General features: G+C 43.8%; 1 protein-coding gene across 1 annotated transcript in view; it reads left to right on the top strand.

Moving 5' to 3' along the window:
* LOC106613052 (solute carrier family 12 member 9) overlaps nucleotides 1–22,470 on the top strand; it is a 54,361-nt gene extending 31,891 nt beyond the window's left edge. The window contains exons 10-13 of the mRNA XM_045724701.1: nucleotides 9,610–9,802; nucleotides 13,554–13,728; nucleotides 20,407–20,553; nucleotides 20,676–22,470. Coding sequence (XP_045580657.1) covers nucleotides 9,610–9,802; nucleotides 13,554–13,728; nucleotides 20,407–20,553; nucleotides 20,676–21,613 — 1,453 coding nt within the window. The 3' untranslated portion in view covers nucleotides 21,614–22,470. The remainder of the gene's footprint in view (nucleotides 1–9,609; nucleotides 9,803–13,553; nucleotides 13,729–20,406; nucleotides 20,554–20,675) is intronic.
* The last annotated feature ends 1,431 nt before the right edge of the window (nucleotides 22,471–23,901 follow it).

The raw sequence follows: 23,901 nt of genomic DNA, 5'->3' as shown, positions 1-23,901 counted from the left end.
GAAACAGGAAAGGGCCTTCCCCAAAATGTTGCCATAAAGTTGGAAGACAGAATCATCTAGAATGTTATTGTACGCTGTAGCATTAAGATATCCCTTCACTGGAACTAATGGGCGTAGCCCGAACCGTTATTCCTCGTCCACCAAACTTTACATTTGGCACTAAGCATTGGGTAGGTAGCATTCTCCTAGCATCCACCAAACCCCTTCGTCGTACTGCCAGATGGTGAAGCGTTATTCATCACTCCAGAGAGCACTTTTCCACTGCTCGAGAGTCCAATGGCGGTGAGCTTTACACCATGCTTGGCATTGCATATGGTGATCAGTTGACCGGGGCAACTCGAGCAGGGCAGAAATGTGACGAACTGACTTGTTGGAAATGTGGCATCCTATGATGGTGCCACGTTGAAAGTCACTGAGCTCTTCAGTAAGGCCATTCCCTTTACTCAGTACTTTGTTGAAACACCTTTTGGCTGCAATTACAGCCTTGAGTCTTCTTGGGTATGACACTACAAGCTTGGCACACCTGTATTTGGGGAGTTTCTCCCATTCTTCTCTGCAGATCCTCTCAAGCTCTGTCAGGTTGGATGGGGAGCGTTGCTGCACAGCTATTTTCAGGTCTCTCCAGAGATGTTCAATCAGGTTCAAGTCCGGGCTCTGGCTCGACCACTCAAGGACATTCATAGACTTGTCCTGAAGCCACTCCTGCATTGTCATGGCTGTGTGCTTAGGGTCGTTGTCCTGTTGGACGGTGAACCTTCGCCCAGTCTGGGGTCCTGAGCACTCTGGAGCAGGCTTTCACTGTACTTTGCTCTGTTCATCTTTCCCTCGATCCTTACTAGTCTCCCAGTCCTTGCCGCTGAAAAACATCCCCACAGCATGATGCTGCCACCACCATGCTTCACCGTAGGGATGGCGCCATGTTTCTTCCAGACGTGATGCTTGGCATTCAAGCCAAGGAGTTCAATCTTGGTTTCATCAGACCAGAGAATCTTGTTTCTCACGGTCTGAGTCTTTAGGTGCCTTTTGGGTAAGACCAAGCGGCCTGTCGTGCTTTTTACTGAGGAATGGCTTTTGTCTGGCCACTCTACCATAAAGGCCTGATTGGTGGAGTGCTGCAGAGATGGTTGTCCTTCTGTAAGGTTCTCCCATCTCCACAGAGGAACTCAGGAGCTCTTTCAGAGTGACCATCGGGTTCTTGGTCACCTCCTTGACCAAGGCTCTTCTCCCCCGATTGCTCAGTTTGGCCAGGCGGACAGATCTAGGAAGAGTCTTGGTGATTCCAAAGTTCTTCCATTTAAGAATGATGGAGGCCACTGTGGTCTTGTGGACCTTTAATGCTGCAGAAATGTACCCTTCCCCAGATCTGTGCCTAGACACAATTCTCTCTCGGAGCTCTATGGACAATTCCTTTGACCTCATGGCTTGGTTTTTGCTCTGACATGCACTATCAACTGTGGGACCTTTTATATACATTTACATTTACGTCATTTAGCAGACGCTCTTATCCAGAGCGACTTACAAATTGGTGCATTCTGATATCCAGTGGAACAACCACTTTACAATAGTACATCTATATCTGTTTTTTTGGCGGGGGGGGTTAGAAGGATTACTATATCCTATCCCAGGTATTCCTTAAAGAGATGGGGTTTCAGGTGTCTACGGAAGGTGGTGATTGACTCCGCTGTCCTGGCGTCGGGAGGGAGCTTGTTCCACCATTGGGGTGCCAGAGCAGCGAACAGTTTTGACTGGGCTGAGCGGGACAGTGTGTGTGCCTTTCCAAATCATGTCCAATCAAATTAATTTACCACAGGTGGACTCCAAGTTGTAGAAACATCTCATGGATGATCAGTGGAAACAGGATGCACCTTAACTCAATTGCGAGTCTATTAGCAAAGGATCTGAATACTTATGTAAATAAGGTATTTTTAATTTTCAAACATTTCTAAACTTGTTTTTGCTTTGTCATTATGGGGTACTGTGTGTAGAATGGTGAGGGGAAAAAGTCAAGGGGTCTGAATACCTCCCGAATGCACAGAAATTGTGTAATACAATTGTCAACTTAAAATATTGTCATATAATTATTTATACGGGTTTTATACACATGTTCTGTATAAATAGCCTCTTAAAATGTATGTAAACGGACCGTAAATGTGTCGGGGCTCTATTTTCGGCTGGCGTTAAGGTGGCGCTAGTTGTCATACGCAGGTTAGCTTGCGATTTCGTCATGTAAAAACTTACGCACTGGCATTTCCCAGCCCTAACGGCAGGTTCTTATATCAGCTCGGTTGCGCTCAGCTTGCATGGGTGGGGTGGAAATGTTAGAGGTGATCCAAAGTGCTAATTTCAGGCAGCGCCGATATGGATTTTTAACACCAACCAAAACCTGGTTTTAGCGGGAACTTGGTTGGTTATATCATGAATTTTGACAGCAGAAACTCAGCCTATCCAGCCGTGACGCACACTGCCCATATGCACATATGGAACAAGAGTAGCCTAATGGGCTTTTGGTGCCTGTATAGTTCCTATTTAGATACATAAAAACCATTTTGTTTTTCTTATTTCGTTTTATTTGGCATAGCATCCCCTCTCAATACATGTTTTTTTTTGTCCTGCCCAATGCAGTCGCCAAATAGTCAAGACTGTCGATAAAGGGTTTGGTTCCTGAGATCGCTTGGAAATAAATCTTAATCACCGACCCTTTATTAAAATCTAACGTTTGAGAGGAGTTAAACAGTGTGCAGACATTCCCTTATCTATGCGTTGTTGGCAGGCCCTCATTATTTTGGCCATTCAGGTCAGGTATTGGACGTACGTAAAACCCCGTCCATGATGTAGATTACATGTCCATGCCCATCCCGAGACGACAGATGAGAACCTCGGTGACCCTCGTATTTAGAAGTAACCTGTAACAATTGCGTGTTTTCCATTTCATATGTTCACAACCCAAGCCCTGCCTTCGGCCTGCTATAACAACGTCTGGTTCAACATGAATGTATGTTTTTTTATGTTGGCCATTTTTATGATATCATTACATTTTACATTTATTGTTTAAAAAAGTGCTTGTTTTTCTTATTTTATTACAACCGATCTTATTAGAATGATTCACCTTTCTGGTTTTATGGTTACAACATATGTGGTGCGCATGCAATATCAACTTCTGGATATGTTTGAATGCGATCTGATTGTAAAATGGTTCAGATTATATTCATAAACATAGACCTATTTGAGAGCACTATAACAGTGAGTGAACGTTCTCTCTTTCTCTATATTGGATCTTTGTCCAGCTACTGTGAACATCCTCCATAGTCTGCGTTGTTTTAACATTCTATGCCAGCGGGGAGCAATTGTGGTGCCTGTAAGTCTGACATCGGCAATTTAAAACAAGTTGTTTTGTTTAAAATTTGTTTTATGTTGTCTTTTTAGGCCTTTTCAATAATGAATTTAATCTTGCTTATTGACAGTGTTTGGCATGTCCATACTCAGACATAATGCAATTTACAGTAGGCCTAGCCTCTATATCAGTGTGAATGCTATTGAAGCCATGCAATTACTTAGAAGAATGTGGACTGCAAATGGGTTCAAGTTAACATATTTAGCAAAATTGGTCTACATTTTATTTCATTTCTGTAAGCCATTTAACAAACTAACGTTATAGTTAGTCATTCTGCCCCTGAACAAGGCAGTTAACCCACTGTTCCTAGGCCATCATTGTAAATAAGAATGTGTTCTTAACTGACTTGCCTAGTTTAAATAAAGGTTAAATAAAAAATGTTAGAATTGGAGAAGATTCCAAGGCAATACATAAAGACCGTAAATACACAACAATCACAAATGTCAGCGGACTTGCTGGCATTGGAGCGAAAGGGCTGGGTTTAGATGAATAAACAAGTTGTGGGTGTGTCGAGGCTTGCCCCCTCACTGGCCAATCAGAACCTGCTCCATGGTGAAAATGGCAAAAATATTTCTGACACCCCTGAAACTATAACGCTGTTTCCTGCACTTAGATTTACCGTTGAAATAGAGCCCTCAATGTTTGTTTTCTTGGAAAGCTGTGAGTGCTATTATATGATACAAGAACAGTACTTGTTGCATTTACAACTTGTCTAAATCCTATCATTAGCTGATTTCGGCTGGTGTATGGCTGTGGATTGACTGCTTTGTTTGAATGGAATGTTGGCTTAATATTGGCAGTCCTCTAAAACTGGCTGGCTAGCTAGCTAACAAACAAAGTGCAGATCAATTATTCAATTCATTATTTTACACTATCTTATCACACCATGGTTGACCAACTCCCTGACCAAAATGGCTGACCTTTATCGAATCAAATCGAAGTTTATTGGTCGTGTACACAGTTCAGCAGGTGTTATAGCGACATAGCGAAATGCTTATGTTACAAGCTCCTAACAATGCAGTCAAATGTCAAACAGCTAGAATGTAAGAAAATAAATCAAGAATGGCGGACGAATCCAATTAACAACCCAAAAAGCACTGTAGCAGTATCAAAATTATATCCATACATAAACTGAGCAAAAAAAGAAACATCCCTTTTTTAGGACCCTGTCTTTCAAAGATAATTTGTAAAAATCCAAATAACTTCACAGATCTTAATTGTAAAGGGTTTAAACACTGTTTCGCATGCTAGTTCAGTGAACCATAAACAATTAATGAACATGCACCTGTGGAACGGTTGTTAAGACGCTTACAGACGGTAGGCAATTAAGGTCACAGTTATGAAACCTTAGAACACTAAAGAGGCCTTTCTACTGACTGAAAATCACTAAAAGAAAAATGCCCAGGGTCCCTGCTCATCTGCGTGAATGTGCCTTAGGCATGCTGCAAGGAGGCATGAGGACTGCAGATGTTGCCAGGGCAATAAATTGCAATGTCCGTACTGTGAGATGTCTAAGACAGCGCTACAGGGAGACAGGACGGACAGCTGATCGTCCTCGTAGTGGCAGACCACGTGTGATACCTGCACAACAACTGCCCGAGTTACACCAGGAATGCACAATCCCTCCATCAGTGCTCAGACTGTCCGCAATAGGCTGAGAGAGGCTGGACTGAGGGCTTGTAGGCCTGTTGTAAGGCAGGTCCTCACCAGACATCACCGACAACAACATCGCCCATGGGCACAAACCCACCGTCACTGGACCAGACAGGACCGGCAAAAGGTGCCCTTCATTGACGAGTCACGGTTTTGTCTCACCTGGGGTGATGGTCGGATTTTGCGTTTATCGTCGAAGGAATGTGCGTTACACTGAGGCCTGTACTCTGGAGTGGGATCAATTTGGAGGTGGAGGGTCTGTCATGGTCTGGGCGGTGTGTCACAGCGTCATCGGACTGAGCTTGTTGTCATTGCAGGCAATCTCAACGCTGTGCGTTACAGGGAAGACATCCTCCTCCCTCTTGTGGTACCCTTCCTGCAGGCTCCTCCTGACATGACCCTCCAGCATGACGATGCCACCAGCCATACTGCTCCTTCTGTTCGTGATTTCCTGCACAACAGGAATATCAGTGTTCTGCCATGGCCAGCAAAGAGCCCGGATCTCAATCCCATTGAGCACGTCTGGGACCTGTTGGATCGGAGGGTGAGGGCTAGGGCCATTCCCCCCAGAAATGTCTGGGAACTTCCTGGTGCCTTGGTGGAAGAGTGGGGTAACATCTCACAGCAAGAACTAGTAAATCTGGTGCAGTCCATGAGGAGGAGCTGCACTGCAGTAATTAATGCAGCTGGTGGCCACCAGATACTGACTGACTTTTGATTTTGACCCCCCCACCCTTTGTTCAGGGACACATTATTCCATTTCTGTTAGTCACATGTCTGGAACTTGTTCAGTTTGTCTCAGGTGTTGAATCTTGTTATGTTCATACAAATATTTACACATGTTAAGTTTGCTCAAACTAAATGCAGTTGACAGTGAGAGGATGTTTTATTTTTTTGCTGAGTGTATGTACACCGGGGGAATTTACACACGCTAAACTAAGAATATGTACAGCAGTAGATGCATAAAACATTGAGTTGCACCCCATTTTACCATCAGAACAGCCTCAATTCATTGGGACATGGACTCAACTGTCAAAAGTTTTCCACAGGGTTGCTGGCCCATGTTGACTCCAATGCTTCCCAAAGTTGTCAAGTTGACTGGGTGTCCCTTGGTTGGTGGCTGGGTGTCCCTTGGTTGGTGGCTGGGTGTCCCTTGGTTGGTGGCTGGGTGTCCCTTGGTTGGTGGACCGTTCTTGATACACACAGAAAACTGTTGCGTGAAACCCAGCAGCGTTGCTGTTCTTGACACACTCAAACCGGTGCGCCTGGCTCCTACTACCATACCCCGTTCAAAGGCACTTAAATATTTTGTCTTGCCCATTCACCCTCTGAATGGCGCACACACACACAATCCATGTCTCAATTGTCTCACTCACTCACACGCCAAATTCAAAAACAGAAAAACTCATTATAAAAAATAATGAAACATAAGTGTTATACATCGGTTTAAAGATGAACTTCTTGTTAATCCAACCACGGTGTCAGATTTCAAAGACTACGCCAAAAGCAAACCATGCGATTATCTGAGAACAGCGCCCATCAGACAAATCATTAAACAGTAACCAGCCAAGTAGACGAGTAACAAAAGTCAGAAATGGCGATTAAAATTTATCACTTACCTTTGATCTTCATATGGTTACACTCACAAAACTCCGTTACCCAATAAATGTTTGTTTTGTTCGATCAAGTCCTTCTTTCTAGCCAAAAACCTCAGCGTGTTTAGCGCATTTTGTTCAGTAATCCACTGTCTCAAATAACATCCGGTGAAATTGCAGAGCGTGAAACTCAACAAAACAGAAATTCTCATAATAAACTCACATAAAAGATACAATGTTATACACCAGCTTAAAGATAAACTTCTTGTTAATCTAACCGCTGTGTCAGATTTCAAAAAGGCTTTACGGCGAAAGCAAACCATGCAATTATCTGAGAACAGCGCCCAGCAGACAAATCATTACAGTTAGCAGGCTAGAAGAGGAGTAACAAAAGTCAGAAATAGCGATAAAACCTACCTTTGATCTTCATATGATTGCACTCCCAAGACTCCATGTTACACAATAAATGTTAATTTTGTTCGATAATGTCCCTCTTTATATTCAAAAACCTCTGTTTTGTTGGTGCGTAATCCATTGGACAAAGCGCGGTCACAACAGACGGACGAAAAATCTAAAAAGTACCATAAAAGTTCGTAGAAACATGTCAAACGATGTTTATAATCAATCCTCAGGTTGTTTTTGTCATAATCGATCATACACTGCTCAAAAAAATAAAGGGAACAGTTAAACAACACAATGTAACTCCAAGTCAATCACACTTCTGTGAAATCAAACTGTCCCCTTAGGAAGCAACACTGATTGACAATACATTTCACATGCTGTTGTGCAAATGGAATAGACAACAGGTGGAAATAATAGGCAATTAGCAAGACACCCCCAATAAAGGAGTGGTTCTGCAGGTGGGGACCACAGACAACTTCTCAGTTCCTATGCTTCCTGGCTGATGTTTTGGTCACTTTTGAATGCTGGCGGTGCTTTCACTCTAGTGGTACCATGAGACGGAGTCTACAACCCACACAAGTGGCTCAGGTAGTGCAGCTCATCCAGGATGGCACATCAATGCGAGCTATGGCAAGAAGGTTTGCTGTGTCTGTCAGCGTAGTGTCCAGAGCATGGAGGCGCTACCAGGAGACAGGCCAGTACATCAGGAGATGTGGAGGAGGCCGTAGGAGGGCAACAACCCAGTAGCAGGACCGCTACCTCCGCCTTTGTGCGAAGGAGGAGCAGGAGGAGCACTGCCAGAGCCCTGCAAAATGACCTCCAGCAGGCCACAAATGTGCATGTGTCTGCTCAAACGGTCAGAAACAGACTCCATGAGGGTGGTATGAGGGCCCGACGTCCACAGGTGGGGGTTGTGCTTACAGCCCAACACCGTGCAGGACGTTTGGCATTTGCCAGAGAACACCAAGATTGGCAAATTCGCCACTGGCGCCCTGTGCTCTTCACAGATGAAAGCAGGTTCACACTGAGCACGTGACAAACGTGACAGAGTCTGGAGACGCCGTGGAGAACGTTCTGCTGCCTACAACATCCTCCAGCATGACCGATTTGGCGGTGGGTCAGTCATGGTGTGGGGTGGCATTTCTTTGGGGGGCCGCACAACCCTCCATGTGCTCGCCAGAGGTAGCCTGACTGCCATTAGGTACCGAGATGAGATCCTCAGACCCCTTGTGAGACCATATGCTGGTGCGGTTGGCCCTGGGTTCCTCCTAATGCAAGACAATGCTAGACCTCATGTGGCTGGAGTGTGTCAGCAGTTCCTGCAAGAGGAAGGCATTGATGCTATGGACTGGCCCGCCTGTTCCCCAGACCTGAATCCAATTGAGCACATCTGGGACATCATGTCTCGCTCCATCCACCAACACCACGTTGCACCACAGACTGTCCAGGAGTTGGCGGATGCTTTAGTCCAGGTCTGGGAGGAGATCCCTCAGGAGACCATCCGCCACCTCATCAGGAGCATGCCCAGGCGTTGTAGGGAGGTCATACAGGCACGTGGAGGCCACACACACTACTGAGCCTCATTTTGACTTGTTTTAAGGACATTCCATCAAAGTTGGATCAGCCTGTAGTGTGGTTTTCCACTTTAATTTTGAGTGTGACTCCAAATCCAGACCTCCATGGGTTGATAAATTGGATTTCCATTGATTATTTTTGTGTGATTTTGTTGTCAGCACATTCAACTATGTAAAGAAAAAAGTATTTAATAAGATTATTTATTTCATTCAGATCTAGGATGTGTTGTTTAAGTGTTCCCTTTTATTTTTTTGAGCATTATATTTCAACCGGACAATAGCTTCGTCAATAGAAAAGGAAAAACAAGAAACGCACTGTCCTGGTCACGCGCAGGACTCGTCTGAAAATTTCCACTGTCCTCTCATTGAAAGTGGTGTTCCTCATTTTTCAGAGTAAAAGCACGAAACAATGCCTAAAGACTGGCCATAGGGGAAGCCATAGGGATTGTGAACTGCGTCATAAGTCTTTGTATGGAAAAACAGGCTTTTCAAAAATAAAGGCACTTCCTGGATGGATTTTCGTCATATCAGTTTTGTTATACTCAGACACTATTTTAAAGTGTTTTCTATCCAAATCTACCAATTATATGCATATCCTAGCTTCTGGACCTGAGTAGCAGGCAGTTTACTTTGGGCACGCTTTTCATCCAAAATTCTGAATGCTGCCCCCTACCCTAGTGAGGTTAACTAACACACACTAATTTACTCTCGCTCAAACTCACACACATTAACACACATGTGCATGGACGCTACACACCAACTATATACATTTTCTATAGATGCAGTTAAAGTCATTAAGACTGCTCACAAAAACACAGCAGATAAATAACCCCATTACTTTCTATATACCGACTCACCTCCCACCTCCTCATGCTTAGAGCTTTACATTCACTTAGAATGCTCACGTGAGCAAGAGAAAGTGAGAGAGAAATTAAGATAATTTGCAAATGCATTTACGAGTGTGTGTGTGTAAACCCTTCCCCTCTCCCTCCAGGCCCACCTTCCGTTACTTCACGTGGCACACCTGTGTGTTGGGCATCGTGGGCTGTGCTGTTATGATGTTCCTGATTAACTCTATCTACGCCTCAGCCTCCATCGCCTTCATGCTGCTACTACTGCTGCTCATCCACTACCTCAGCCCTACCAGCAGCTGGGGGTATATCAGCCAGGCTCTCATCTTCCACCAGGTAGGTACACAGTACAGTGTGTGTGTGTGTGTGTGTGTGTGTGTACACACACACACACTTCCTCAGCTACATCAGTCTGCAGAACATTGTCATCCAGTAGGGTTGAGCGGTGTCCAGATTTTCATATCGTTATACTGCACTTCTCATCTCGGGATTTACGGTATTACCGGTTTAGTACACAAAACCGCATAAAAGCCCATTGGGCGTCTATTACCAGAATGCTAACAAAATTTGCACAATTAATAGCGAATTTCCATGGAGGCTGCTAGCTAAGTACTGTATGTTAACGAGCGCAAACGAAAATAAATGAATTGCAAAGACAGGCAATCTAGCTCATAAAGTTAAACATATATAGGTAGGAGTTACTCAATGTCGTTTTTGGTGAGTTTGGACATTTACAAGCGAATGTGAATGAGCAACATTGTGCAATTGAACCCATTTGTTATGCATGCTTGTCTGAAGGAACAACAACAGTACTGTCGCTAGTGCAGCATCCGTACATGTGTGGAGTCTGGATTCGCTAGGGCAACGGGCCTGCTTGCTCTGCTCTGACGAGGGGAAGGAGCAGACGGGCTGAGAACAGAGAAGAAGAAAAAAACGTCAGAGAATCAAGATAACAGTGGCAGTTGTACAGAACTCATTCAAAGGGCTTTGACTTCTCAAACATAGCAGAAAGCTAACACAGTATGATGCCCTGTCACCTTATTAATTCAGCCACTTACTTAGATGTCTAGCTAGTTAAACTTAAGGGTCGCATTAATGCAGAATTCGGTCACACAGGAAAACAATATAAAATGCATAAGAAATACAGTTTTGGCTGCGTTTTGTAAACGTAGCTCTAAAATGCTTCTTGTTGTAATTTCTGTTCGGCATCAGACTAATTTTGTACTTCAGTTGCACTTCTCCACTCGAATGAAAATTCAGGAACGGGCATTCTATCAGCAGACTTCGCTCTGACTGATGTGTAGCTACTTTTCTCTGGTACTTTTCTCAGTGTAACCAGCCTACTTCTCTCCAGTAAAATGCTAGATTAACTTTAAAACATAGGAAATGCAGCTGGCTACATTCTTTCTATGATAAACATTAGAAATATGATGGCCATGCATCATTTTTGCAAAATAGACCTTGCTTTTTCATTCTAAGCTCCGTGTGACTGCCAGCCAAATAGCGTTGCTCTACTGTTGTCATGACTTTCAATATAAAATGCAACCACTGTCAATACACTGCTGTACTCACCTCAGTCACCTGCTCCCGCTTTCTCCCGTTGTTATTTACAAACAAGTGGCTCAACTATGGGAAGCTTCATAATGTAAAATAATGGGCCAGGTCAAATGAAGAACGCGATTTGCTTTATCTCCTAACGTATTGCACAAGTTGACTGCAGGTATATACTTAAGTAGCTATAAATATAAACATTTATTGAAAAACTTCAAAGAAATAGTTTTGACGGTATTGAAAAAGCATCCCGTGGCTATTTTGAAATACCCTGTATAAGGTGTGTGTATATACGGTATACTGCCCAAGCCTTTTATTCACAAGTGTTTGTATATTTGTCCTCTATTCTACAAGCCGTTTGCTCTACACACCATATTTTCAAGGAGGGGGGTAGTGTTGCCAGGAGGGACCGTTGCCAAGGGGATGGTTGCCAGGGCAGCGAAGTGCCAGGAGCCTGTCAAAAGCTAGGCTGCTACAGGAGCATTATTACAGCCACTTAACTTATTGAGCCTTTCTCCTCCACTGCTCCCTCTCTCCTCCTCTCCTCCCCGTCCCCAGAGAGAGGGGGAAACGCAGAGAGACTGGCCCACTTAGATTAAACTAACGTGTGTGTGTGTGTCTGGGGATTACGAGGGTGCATGTTTCGGCAGTGCTCAGTATGGATCGGTGCCAACTGGGTGACATTGAGGAAAGACGAAGAAGGGATTCATGTGATCCAGCCAAGGAAGATGCAAGCTGATAGTATTGAAGGAGTGATAGAAATGAAGAGGTTATAGATTGCTAAAATAATCCAAGTTGGAAATGCAATGGAAGAGGGCAATGGAGAGGAGTGATTGAGAAAAGAAGTGATGGATCAGAAGACCGAGATGGATCAGGAGAGAGGGTGATGGAGAGAGACAGAGTGAGGGAGAGATGGAGCGGTAGATGAGTGGATGAGGCAGAAGCACATTGACTCCAGGACCTCTCTCTGTTTAGCAGAAACTTTGATAATGATGATTATGATGATAATGATTGTGTTATTATGAGTGTTTAGCGTTCTCATCATTAGCAGTATGTAAACACAAACATGCACACACTCGTATAAACATGCATTCACATGCATACACACACACTAATTATTCAGATGAGGTTGTCTGGTCATAAGCATGGTTTCAGTACTTTTTATCGTAGTGTTTAGTTATTAAAATACTTTTATCTTAGTCTCCCGTAAAGTAATCACTGATCTTAATGAAACCTAGAATCGACTACACATCTTTCACATATCCAGCCATGCCCCTTCAGTGATCACTCCAAGGAAGGGTGGAAGGAACAATGTTTTCAGAGGATTTTAATAGACCCATTATCTTGAATATCTGTAGGTTGGTGGCCATTTGGACCTAGTATTTGCTAATTATCTCTATGGTTGGCTAGGTAACAGGAATGGATATAGGAGAGGCAGGTTTATGTTCCAGACTTAGAATGTTTCAACATTAGTACTGTAGATATAATTACAGCTCTGTGATTTTGTGTAATGGGAGTATGGCGGGAGGCCGGCGACGCTCCCATTCCTTAATGACAACTATCTCTTCATGACCACCACACACCCCTCCTACACACTCCCTGGTCTGCAGTCTCTGCCACAGTCTCATGTCTTAATGGGATTCTGATTGTGGATCCAATTTGTTTCTGCATTGGCGGAATCCTGACTAGTCCACACAGACACACACTCTGCAGACAGGGAGCTTGGTGTGGGGGGTGCACAAGAACGTGTGTGTCAGAGGAGAGTAAAGGAATGGTTTTATTCAGTGTCGAACTTTAGCGATATACACCATGTTTCTAGTTGCCGGTAGTAACCAGATCTGTGATTTAGCCAACTCCTCTGTGGTTTGTTGTTGTACCATACATAATGTATATGACATGAACATGTATGAAATAACAATGAACAACTGGGGAGTTTGCCAAATCATCTGGCCACTAGTCTACAGTAGTAGCAACATGCCTTGGCAACCAATCTACTGTACACATGTAGGATCACTCTTTTGTTGCTGAGAATTTTACTGCACCGAAGGAAATGCAGATGAGCTTTGGGATTTAAATAAATTCACTGAAAGCCCACATTAACATCTTAACAGTATTGCACTTTTCATGTAGCCTACTTTTGGCCGGCTAATAGCCTAACTACCGGACTAAAAGTATTTTGCTGTGACAATATAGGTCAAATTAAGATTCTACGTCTGTGTGTTGTTACCACTTAGCATTCCAGTCATCCAGTCCTGATAACTATTGTGTGTGCAGTATAGAGCAGTGGTTCCCACCATGGGTACTAGGACCCCTGAGGACACTTGGCCTATCCATGGGGTAATTGTGAAGGCTCATGAGACCAAAATACACAAGGGAGTAGTTCATGGGTACTCCCTCGGGCAGAGCAAAATTCAGTTGGTCGTACATTTAACCCAAAACGGTTGGGAACCACTGCTATAGAGAATACAGTATACAGCTCTGTTGTAACCTGTCTCTCTCTCTCTCTCGGTCTTTCTCTTGTATTTCTTCCCCCCAGGTGCGTAAGTACCTGTTGATGTTGGATGTGCGTAAGGACCATGTGAAGTTCTGGAGACCCCAGGTGTTGCTGATGGTATCTAACCCTCGTAGCAGTGTAGGTCTCATCACCTTCATCAATGACATCAAGAAGAGTGGTCTCTATGTCCTGGGACATGTACTGCTAGGAGACCTGGGTAAGAGGGCATACGGAGACGTTGGCTTTTCAAGAATAAAGAAGCCTTTCACATTTCACTTCCATTATTCCCCAAGAGTGGCTGAATACCTCCCACTCATCCATTTCAGTTCAGGCTTCTTGGTGAATGTCTAGGGGAATTGTTTGACTGAGTTGATGTCAAACCAATGTTTGAAAAAGTATGTCTCTGACTTGGCTAGTACAGTAACTAAAGTTATGTGTGTGGTAAGCCAGGCTGCTTACCAGTGTGAAGTTTATTAGGTACACCACCTCGTTCGCGAAAATAGTCCGCTCCTACAGACAGTCGCTGCCAGGCGCTTGTTCCAATATCTCAGAAACGTCCGGCCTCCTGGGCTTTTCACCCACATCAGTGTCTAGGGTTTACCGAGAATGGTGCAACAAACAAAAGGCGACAGTCCTGTGGGCGTAAACAGCTCGTTGATGAGGTCGAAAGAGAATGGCAAGAATCATGCAAGCTAACATGTGGGCCACAAATGGGAAAATAACGGCGCAGTACAACGGTGTGTGCCAGGGGTTCCCAAACTTTTTCATTCAGGACCCCCTTCCAGCATTGAAGAACATCCGGCACCGACCCGTCGCGCCCGCACAGTTTGGGAACCACTGCTGAACGGGATCTGGGAATTCATAACTCGTCGGACCTTGTCACGGATGGGCTATTGCAGCAGTCGACCACACCAGGCTCCACTCTTCTCCGCTAGAAACAAGAAGGAGCACCTCCAGTGGGTACGCCATCACCAACACAGGACAATTGAGGAGTGGAAAAACATTACCTGGTCCAACGAATCCCGGTTCCTGTTGCATCATGCTGATGGCAGAGTCAGAATTTGACATAAGCCGCATGAGTCCATGGCCCCATCCTGCCTGGTGTCAACAGTACAGGCTGGTGGTGTGTGGGGAATGTTTTCCTGGCACAGGTCAGGTCCCTCGGTCAAGTCCTTTGATACCAATTGAGCAACGTTTTCATGCCCCAAAGAATTCAGACTGTTCTGGATTCATAGAGGGGGCAGGGTCAGAGCTGGTACTGGATGGGTGTACCTAATAAACTGGCCACTTAGTGTGTGTGTGTGTGTAGTGTTATATGGTGTCCTGTGATCAGGCTGTTCTCTGGTATAGTGTCACTTTTTTTTTATCTTGACAAGGCTTTCAGTGGTGACCGAGCTCCTCCAGTATTGACAAGCCCAACCTCTCTGTGTGTCTCAATTCAATTCAATTCAAGGGCTTTATTGGCATGGGAAACATATGTTAACATTGCCAAAGCAAGTGAAATACAGTTGAAGTCGGAAGTTTACGTGCACCTTAGACAAATACATTTAAACTCAGTTTTTCACAATTCCTGACATTTAATCCTAGTACAATTTACCTGTCTTCGGTCAGTTAGATCACTTTATTTTGCAGCATCTTCACAAGGTCCTTTGCTGTTGTTCTGGGATTGAGTTGCACTTTTCGCACCAAAGTACGTTCATCTCTAGGAGACAGAACGGGTCTCCTTCCTGAGCGGTATGATGGCTGCATGGTCCCATGGTGTTTATACTTGTGTACAATTGTTTGTACAGATGAACGTGGTACCTTCAGGCGTTTGGAAATTGCTCCCAAGGATGAACCAGACTTGTGGAGGTCTACAATTTTTTTTTTCTGAGGTCTTGGCTGATTTCTTTTGATTTTCCCATGATGTTAAGCAAAGAGGCACTGAGTTTGAATGTAGGCATTGAAATATACTGCTCAAAAAAATAAAGGGAACACTTAAACAACACAATGTAACTCCAAGTCAATCACACTTCTGTGAAATCAAACTGTCCACTTAGGAAGCAACACTGATTGACAATAAATTTCACATGCTGTTGTGCAAATGGAATAGACAACAGGTGGAAATTATAGGCAATAAGCAAGACACCCCCAATAAAGTAGTGGTTCTGCAGGTGGAGACCACAGACCACTTCTCAGTTCCTATGCTTCCTGGCTGATGTTTTGGTCACTTTTGAATGCTGGCGGTGCTTTCACTCTAGCGGTAGCATGAGACTGAGTCTACAACCCACACAAGTGGCTCAGGTAGTGCAGCTCATCCAGGATGGCACATCAATGTGGCAAGAAGGTTTGCTGTGTCTGTCAGCGTAGTGTCCAGAGCATGGAGGCACTACCAGGAGACAGGCCAGTACATCAGGAGACGTGGAGGAGGCCGTAGGAGGGCAACAACCCAGCAGCAGGACCGCTACCTCCGCCTTTGTGCAAGGAGGAGCAGGAGGAGTACTGCCAGAGCCCTGCAAAATGACCTCCAGCAGGCCACAAATGTGCATGTCTGCTCAAACGGTCAGAAACAGACTCCATGAGGGTGGTATGAGGGCCCGACGTCCACAGGTGGGAGTTGTGCTTACAGCCCAACACCGTGCATGATGTTTGGCATTTGCCAGAGGAAACCAAGATTGGCAAATTCGCCACTGGCGCCCTGTGCTCTTCACAGATGAAAGCAGGTTCACACTGAGCACGTGACAGACGTGACAGAGTCTGGAGACGCCGTGGAGAACGTTCTGCTGCCTGCAACATCCTCCAGCATGACCGATTTGGCGGTGGGTCAGTCATGGTGTGGGGTGGCATTTTTTTGGGGGGCCGCACAGCCCTCCATGTGCTCGCCAGAGGTAGACTGACTGCCATTAGGTACCGAGATGAGATCCTCAGACCCCTTGTGAGACCATATGCTGGTGCGGTTGGCCCTGGGTTCCTCCTAATGCAAGACAATGCTAGACCTCATGTGGCTGGAGTGTCAGCAGTTCCTGCAAGAGGAAGGCATTGATGCTATGGACTGGCCCGCCCGTTCCCTAGACCTGAATCCAATTGAGCACATCTGGGACATCATGTCTCGCTCCATCCACCAACGCCACGTTGCACCACAGACTGTCCAGGAGTTGGCGGATGCTTTAGTCCAGGTCTGGGAGGAGATCCCTCAGGAGACCATCCGCCACCTCATCAGGAGCATGCCCAGGCATTGTAGGGAGGTCATACAGGCACGTGGGGGCCACACACACTACTGAGCCTCATTTTGACTTGTTTTAAGGACATTACATCAAAGTTGGATCAGCCTGTAGTGTGGTTTTCCACTTTAATTTTGAGTGTGACTCGAAATCCAGACCTCCATGGGTTGATGAATTGGATTTCCATTGATTATTTTTGTGTGATTTTGTTGTCAGCACATTCAACTATGTAAAGAAAAAAGTATTTAATAAGATTATTTCTTTCTTTCAGATCTAGGATGTGTTGTTTAAGTGTTCCCTTTATTTTTTTGAGCAGTGTACATCCAACAGGTTCACCTCCAATTGACTGAAATGATGTCAATTAGCCTATCAGAACCTTCTAAAGCCTTGACATTTTCTGGAAGTTTCCAAGCTGTTTAAAGGCACAGTCATCTTTGTGTATGTAAACTTCTGACCCACTGGAATTGTGATTAAGTGAAATAATATGTCTATAAACAATTGTTGGAAAAATTATTTGTGTCATGCACAAAGTAGATGTCCTAACCGACTTGCCAAAACTATAGTTTGTAAATAACCTCTCTAGGACATATGGGACGGTAGCGTCCCACTTCGCCAACAGCCAGTGAAATAGCAGAGCGCCAAATTCGAAACAACAAAAATCTCATAATTCAAATTTCTCACACACATGCAAGTATTATACACCATTTTAAACATAATCTTCTCGTTAATCCAACCACATTGTCTGATTTCAAAAAGGCTTTACGGTGAAAACATAGCATTAGATTATGTTAGGAGAGCACCTAGACAAGAAAAACCACACAGCCATGTTCCAAGCAAGGAGAGGCGTCACAAAAACCAGAAATACAGCTAAAATGAATCACTAACCTTTGATCTTCATCAGATGGCACTCATAGGACTTCATGTTACACAATACATGTATGTTTTGCTCGATAAAGTTCATATTTATATCCAAAAACACCATTTTACATTGGCGCGTGACGTTCAGAAAGTTTTTTCCTTCCAAAACCTTCGGTGAATGAGCACATCAATTTACAGAAATACTCATCATAAACTTTGATAAAAGAGTTATGCACAGAATTATAGATGCACTTCTCCTTAATGCAACCGCTGTGTCAGATTTCAAAAAAGTTTTACGGCGAAAGCGAACTTTGCAATAATCTGAGTACAGCGCTCAGATATCAAAACAAGCCATACAGATACCTGCCATTTGAGTCAACAGAAGTCACAAATAACATTATAAATATTCACTTACCTTTGATGATCTTCATCAGAATGCACTCCCAGGAATCCCAGTTCCACTATAAATGTTAGTTTTGTCCGATAAAGTTCATATTTATGTCCAAATACCTCCATTTTGTTCGTGTTTAGTCCTGCACTCCAAATTCACTAAGCGCGTGAGTTTATTCCAGACGAAAAGTAAAAATGGTTCCATTACAGTTCGTAGAAACATGTCAAACGATGTAGAGAATCAATCTTTAGGATGTTTTTATCATAAATCTGCAATAATAATCCAACCGGACAATTCCATTGTCTTTAGAATTGAAAGGCAGCTCGCTCTCACGGGCGCGCGCATGTTTGAGCTCAAGCCAATTTTCCAGACACATGACTGAATCAGCTCTTATTCTCTTCCATTTCACAGTAGAAGCCTGAAACATAGTTCTAAGAGACTGTTGACATCTAGTGGAAGCCTTAGGAAGTGCAAAATGACCCCACAGACACTGTGTATTATATAGGCAATCACTTGAAAAACTACAAATCTCAGATTTCCCACTTCCTGGTTGGATGTTTGTCAGGTTTTTGCCTGACATGTGGGTTCTGTTATACTCACAGACATCATTCAAACAGTTTTAGAAACGTCAGTGTTTTCTATCCAAATCTACTAATTATATGCATATTCTAGCTTTTGTGCCTGAGTTGCAGGCATTTTACTTTGGGCATGTTTTTCATCCAAGCTACTCAATACTGCCCCCCTTTCCTCAAAAAGTTAACAAGAAACTTCTGACTTCAACTGTAGATAATAAACAAAAGTGAAATAAACAATAAAAATTTGCAGTGAACATTACACTCATAAAGTTCCAAAAGAGTAACCATTTCAAATGTCATGTCTATATAGTGTTGTAACGATGTGCAAATAGTTAAAGTACAAAAGGGAAAATAAATATGGGTTGTATTTACAGTGGTATTTGTTCTTCACTGGTTGCCCTTTTCTTGTAGCCACAGGTCGCACATCTTGCTGCTGTGATGGCACACTATGGTATTTCACCCAGTAGATACGGAAGTTTATCAAAATTGGGTTTGTTTTTGAATTCTTTGTGGATCTCTGTAATCGGAGGGAAATATGTCTCTCTCATATGGTCATACATTTGGCAGGAGGTTAGGAAGTGCAGCTCAGTTTCCACCTCATTTTGTGGGCAGTGTACACATGCACATAGACCTGGTTCTCAAGAGAAGACAAGCTGCCTACTGTGGCCTTTCTCAATAGCAAGGCTATGCTCACTGAGTCTGTACATAGTCAAGGCTTTCCTTAAGTTTGGGTCAGGCCACTGTGTACTCTCTGTTTAGGGCCAAATAGCATTCTAGTTTGCAGTTTAAAAAAAATATATATTTCCAATGTGTCAAGTAATTATCTTTTTGTTTTCTCATGATTTGGTTGGGTCTAATTGTGTTGCTGTGCTGTCCTAGGGCTCTGTGGGGTCTGTCTGTGTTTGTGAACAGAGCCCCAGGACCAGCTTGCTTCGGGGAGTCTTCTCCAGGTTCATCTCTCTGTAGGTGATGGCTTTGTTATGGAAGGTTTGGGAATCGCTTGCTTTTTGGTGGTTGTAGAATTTAACATGTTTTTCTGGATTTTAATCATTTGCGGGTATCTGCCTAATTCTGCTCTGCATGCATTATTTGGTGTTTTACGTTGTACACGGAGGATATTTTTGCAGAATTCTGCATGCAGAGTCTCAATTTGGTGTTTTATCCCATTTTGTGAATTATTGGTTGGTGAGAGGACACCAGACCTCACAACCATAAAGTAAACTGATTCAAGTATTTTTGGGGGCAGATTCTAATTGGTATGTCAAATGTTATGTTCCTTTTGATGGCATAGAAAGCCCTTGCCTTGTGTCTCAGCTCATTTACAGCTTTGTGGAAGTTACCTGTGGCACTGATGTTTAGGTTGAGGTATGTATAGTTTTTTGTGTGCTCTCGGGCAACGGTGTCCAGATGGAATTTGTATTTGTGGTCCTGGCGACTGGACCTTTTTTGGAACACCATTTTACTCAGATTTAATGTCAGGGCCCAGGTCTGGCTAAATCTGTGCAGAAGATTGTAGGTGCTGCTGTAGGCCCTCCTTTGTTGGTGACAGAAACATCAGATCATCAGCAAATGGTAGATGTTTGACTTAAGATTCTAGTAAGGTGAGGCCAGGTGCTGCAGACTATTCTAGTTCCCTCGCCAATTCATTGATCTATATGTTGAAGAGGGTGGGGCTTCTCTCTCGTGTCTCTTCTGTCTGGAGCTTATGTTCTTCTGTGGCACACTGCCAAATCAGGTCACTATACAGAGAAAGAACTTCATCTCTTATTCTCTAAGAGCACTTGGCAGATAATGGCCCCTGGCCAAAATGTTTGTATAGATATTTATGTTTTGTTTCTCTCTCGCTCTCTGTCCCCCCCCTTCTCTCTCAGACACATTACCGTCCGACCCTCTCCAGTGTCGTTATGACTCATGGTTGTCTCTGGTGGACCACCTCAACATCAAGGCATTTGTCAACCTCACCTTGGCTGACTCAGTACGGCACGGAGTCCAACATCTACTCTTCATCTCTGGCCTAGGTCAGTGAGTCCATTCACTACTCTCTGATACCATGTTCTCTATTAGCTGTAACTGGCCCTTTGACTTTACTATCATACCCATTGACTCGTCTCTCCCTCTTTCCATCCCTTTGTCTTTCTAGGTGGGATGAGGCCCAACACCTTGGTCCTGGGTTTCTATGATGACTGCACCCCCAAAGACAAACTCACTGACCACAACCTCGCAGATGCCACCGTCCCCACTCAGGACCCCGAGGACGAACGCCCGCCCTACCACTTCCCTGCCCTGCGGGCGTCCATTGATGGCAACGGAGAAAACGGAAAAGTCATGGGACCCCAAGAATACGTGGCGGTGATCGCAGACGCCATGAAGATGTTGAAGAATGTAGCGCTAGCCCGCTACTTCCACCAGTTCGACCGGGCCTCGACCATCTCCTCATCCCCAGGGAAGGGTGCTCTGTACGTGGACGTGTGGCCCGTCAACCTGCTGAGGCCAGACAGCTCCAGCTACGTAGACACCTGCTCCCTCTTCCTGCTCCAGCTCGCCTGTGTCCTCAACATGGTCCGCGCCTGGCGCCATGCTAGACTCCGCCTCTTTCTGTGTGTGGAGGAAGGGCGGAGCCTGCGGGGCTCTGAAGCGAAGCTGGGGCAGCTGCTAAAGGAGCTGAGGATCAAAGCCAACGTGTACACAGTGCCCTGGGACCAGCAGGTGGCGCTACATTGGCAGAGGCAGGGTGAGGCGGGCAAGCAGAGGCCCTCCCACCAATCACGGAGAGAGGAGGAGGAGGGGCTGGGAAAGATGGGGTTGTTTGAGGAGGAGGAGGAAGGAGACGACGACTATGTGAATAGCTTCCCTAGCAACGCCACAAGGCTGTCGGATGAGTATCTGTCGGCGGTTAATAGGTTGATCCTGGAGCAGGCCCGTCCCCCTCCGGCTGTGCGTTTCCTGTATTTGCCCCGCCCCCCGGCTGACACGCGCCGCTACACGGCCTACCTGCGCCAGCTGGACTTGCTCACCAAGGATCTGGGTCCTACCCTGCTCATACACGGGGTTACACCTGTCCTCACCACTGACCTCTAACCCTAAACTTTCACCAGCTAACCCCTGATTAAACCCTTATTTCATCCCCTTACCAAATTGCTGCAGGTAGAAGTGGTACTTAGACAAAGGTCAAGGATCCACTTACCTTCTTCAAAGCTGTACTAAAATACAGCCCCATCCTCCTTATGAATATGGAAGGATTCCACTGGCCAAAAAGTAAATAATAAATAATATATTGATTTTACTCCTTCAAGGGGACTGAAGTCTGACACTCTGCCAAGTCATTGGAGCTCAGCTAAATGTTTTCTTTTCTGAAAGCACTTTTGTAGTTTATCTACAAGATAAGAAACATGTGACCTTTAAACGTTTACAGTTCAAATATGAAAATCCATCGAACTGTTTAATGGAACTATCTATTTATAGAAACAACAACAAAAAATAATTAAAGAAATGTATTTGGGTGCACTTGATTTTTTTTCTTCCCTTTGTATCGTTATGACTATGCATTACTGACTGAACTGATCAGAATACCAAGTGCCCTTGTGTGCCTGAGTGTAGAAGACTATAAATTGCACACTCCTCATGTAGGCTTTAGGACCAGTAGTTTCCTGGACCAACTCAAGTCTACATGGAATCCCATGGATGTTTACTGAAAGGATATCTAATCTATATAGATCTATTTAATCTCCATGAAGCCCTTCTATTGGACACTACACTCCTGTGCAAAGAATGCTGGTATATGACAGGTCCTAAGCAGCTCAATGACTTTTTGGATGAACACATACCGGTACATCGACACTTTTAAATTAAAGAAAAAATGACATTTTAAAAGCACCATCAAAATCATATTTTAAAGTGTGTATATTGTAATTGAATAAAGAAGCTGTTTTGTATAAGTTCTGTGTCGTCTTTTTTTCATTTCACTGTCATTGTGCCAGCAATTTATCTAAACCTAGTTGAAATGTTGATTGTCTATGTTCAGGTCTGTAAATATACTAAACAAAAATATAAATGCAACATGTAGTTGGTTTCATGAGCTGAAATAAAATATCCCAGAAATGTTCCATTCTCACAAAAAAAGCTTATTTAAAAAAATAAAATAAAAATGTACGTCGCTGTTAGTGAGCGTTTCTCCTTTGCCTAAATACATCCACCTGACTCCTGTGGCATATCAAGAAGTTGATTAAACAGCATGATCATTACACAGGTGCACCTTGTGCTGGGGACAATAAAAGGCCTCTCTTAAATGTGCAGTTTTATCACTCATCACAATGCCACAGATGTCTCAAGTTTTCAGGGAGTGTGCAATTGGCATGCTGACTGGGAAAGTCCACTAGGGCTGCTGCCAGATAAATGAATGTTCATTTTAAAACCATAATGTTTTAAATGCCTTGGCAGTTCGTCCAACCGGCCTCACAATCGCAAACCATGTGTACATTTTTTTTTTTTTTAAATAATACGTTTTTGTTTATCGGTGCTTTTCGCTCTCAAGTTTAACCATTACCAACCTTTTTTTACCACGACATCACTGATAATTGATGTCTGTCTGTGTGGTGCTTGATTAGTAATGCTTATAATACAAATATTTTTTATTTTATTATTTCACCTTTATTTAACCAGGTAGGCTAGTTGAGAACAAGTTCTCATTTACAACTGCGACCTGGCCAAGATAAAGCAAAGCAGTGTGACACAAACAACAGAGTTACACATTGAATAAACAAGCATACAGTCAATAACACAATGGAAAAAAAGGTATGTACAGTGTGTGCAAATGAGGTGAGATAAGGCAATAAATAGGCCATAGTGGTGAAATAATTACAATTTAGCAATTTAAACACTGGCGTGATAGACGTGCCAAAGATTAATGTGCAAGTAGAAATACTGCTGTGCAAAGGAGCATCAAAAAAATAACAGTATGGAGATGAGGTAGTTAGATGGGCTGTTTACAGATTGGCTATGTACAGGTGCAGTGATCTGTGAGCTGCTCTGACAGCTGGTGCTTAAAGCTAGTGAGGGAGATATGAGTCTCTCTGAACGCTATGCAATTGAGAATATAGATATCGATATAAAGAGTTGATTTGATTGTATGCAATGCATCGATACAACTGACTGCGCAGTCGCTGATGCTGCGTGTCAGTCTGAATCATTTTAACTTAACCCTTGTGTAGTCTTAACATTCTGTATACTCCCCTTGTCCTAAGGGTAAAAAATGACACGCCTTCACTATAAACCCCTAAAATAAAGCAGCTGAATTGAATTTAGGTGTATTATTGTTATTATTGCTATAGGTACTGCATAGGTGTAAACATTGTTTTAGCAAGAGATGG

The sequence above is a fragment of the Salmo salar genome, chromosome ssa09 (genome assembly GCF_905237065.1).
Source record: "Salmo salar chromosome ssa09, Ssal_v3.1, whole genome shotgun sequence".
Taxonomy (NCBI): domain Eukaryota; kingdom Metazoa; phylum Chordata; class Actinopteri; order Salmoniformes; family Salmonidae; genus Salmo; species Salmo salar.
The sequence above is the reverse complement of the archived record's forward strand: the minus strand, read 5'-3'. Positions and strand labels throughout refer to the sequence as shown.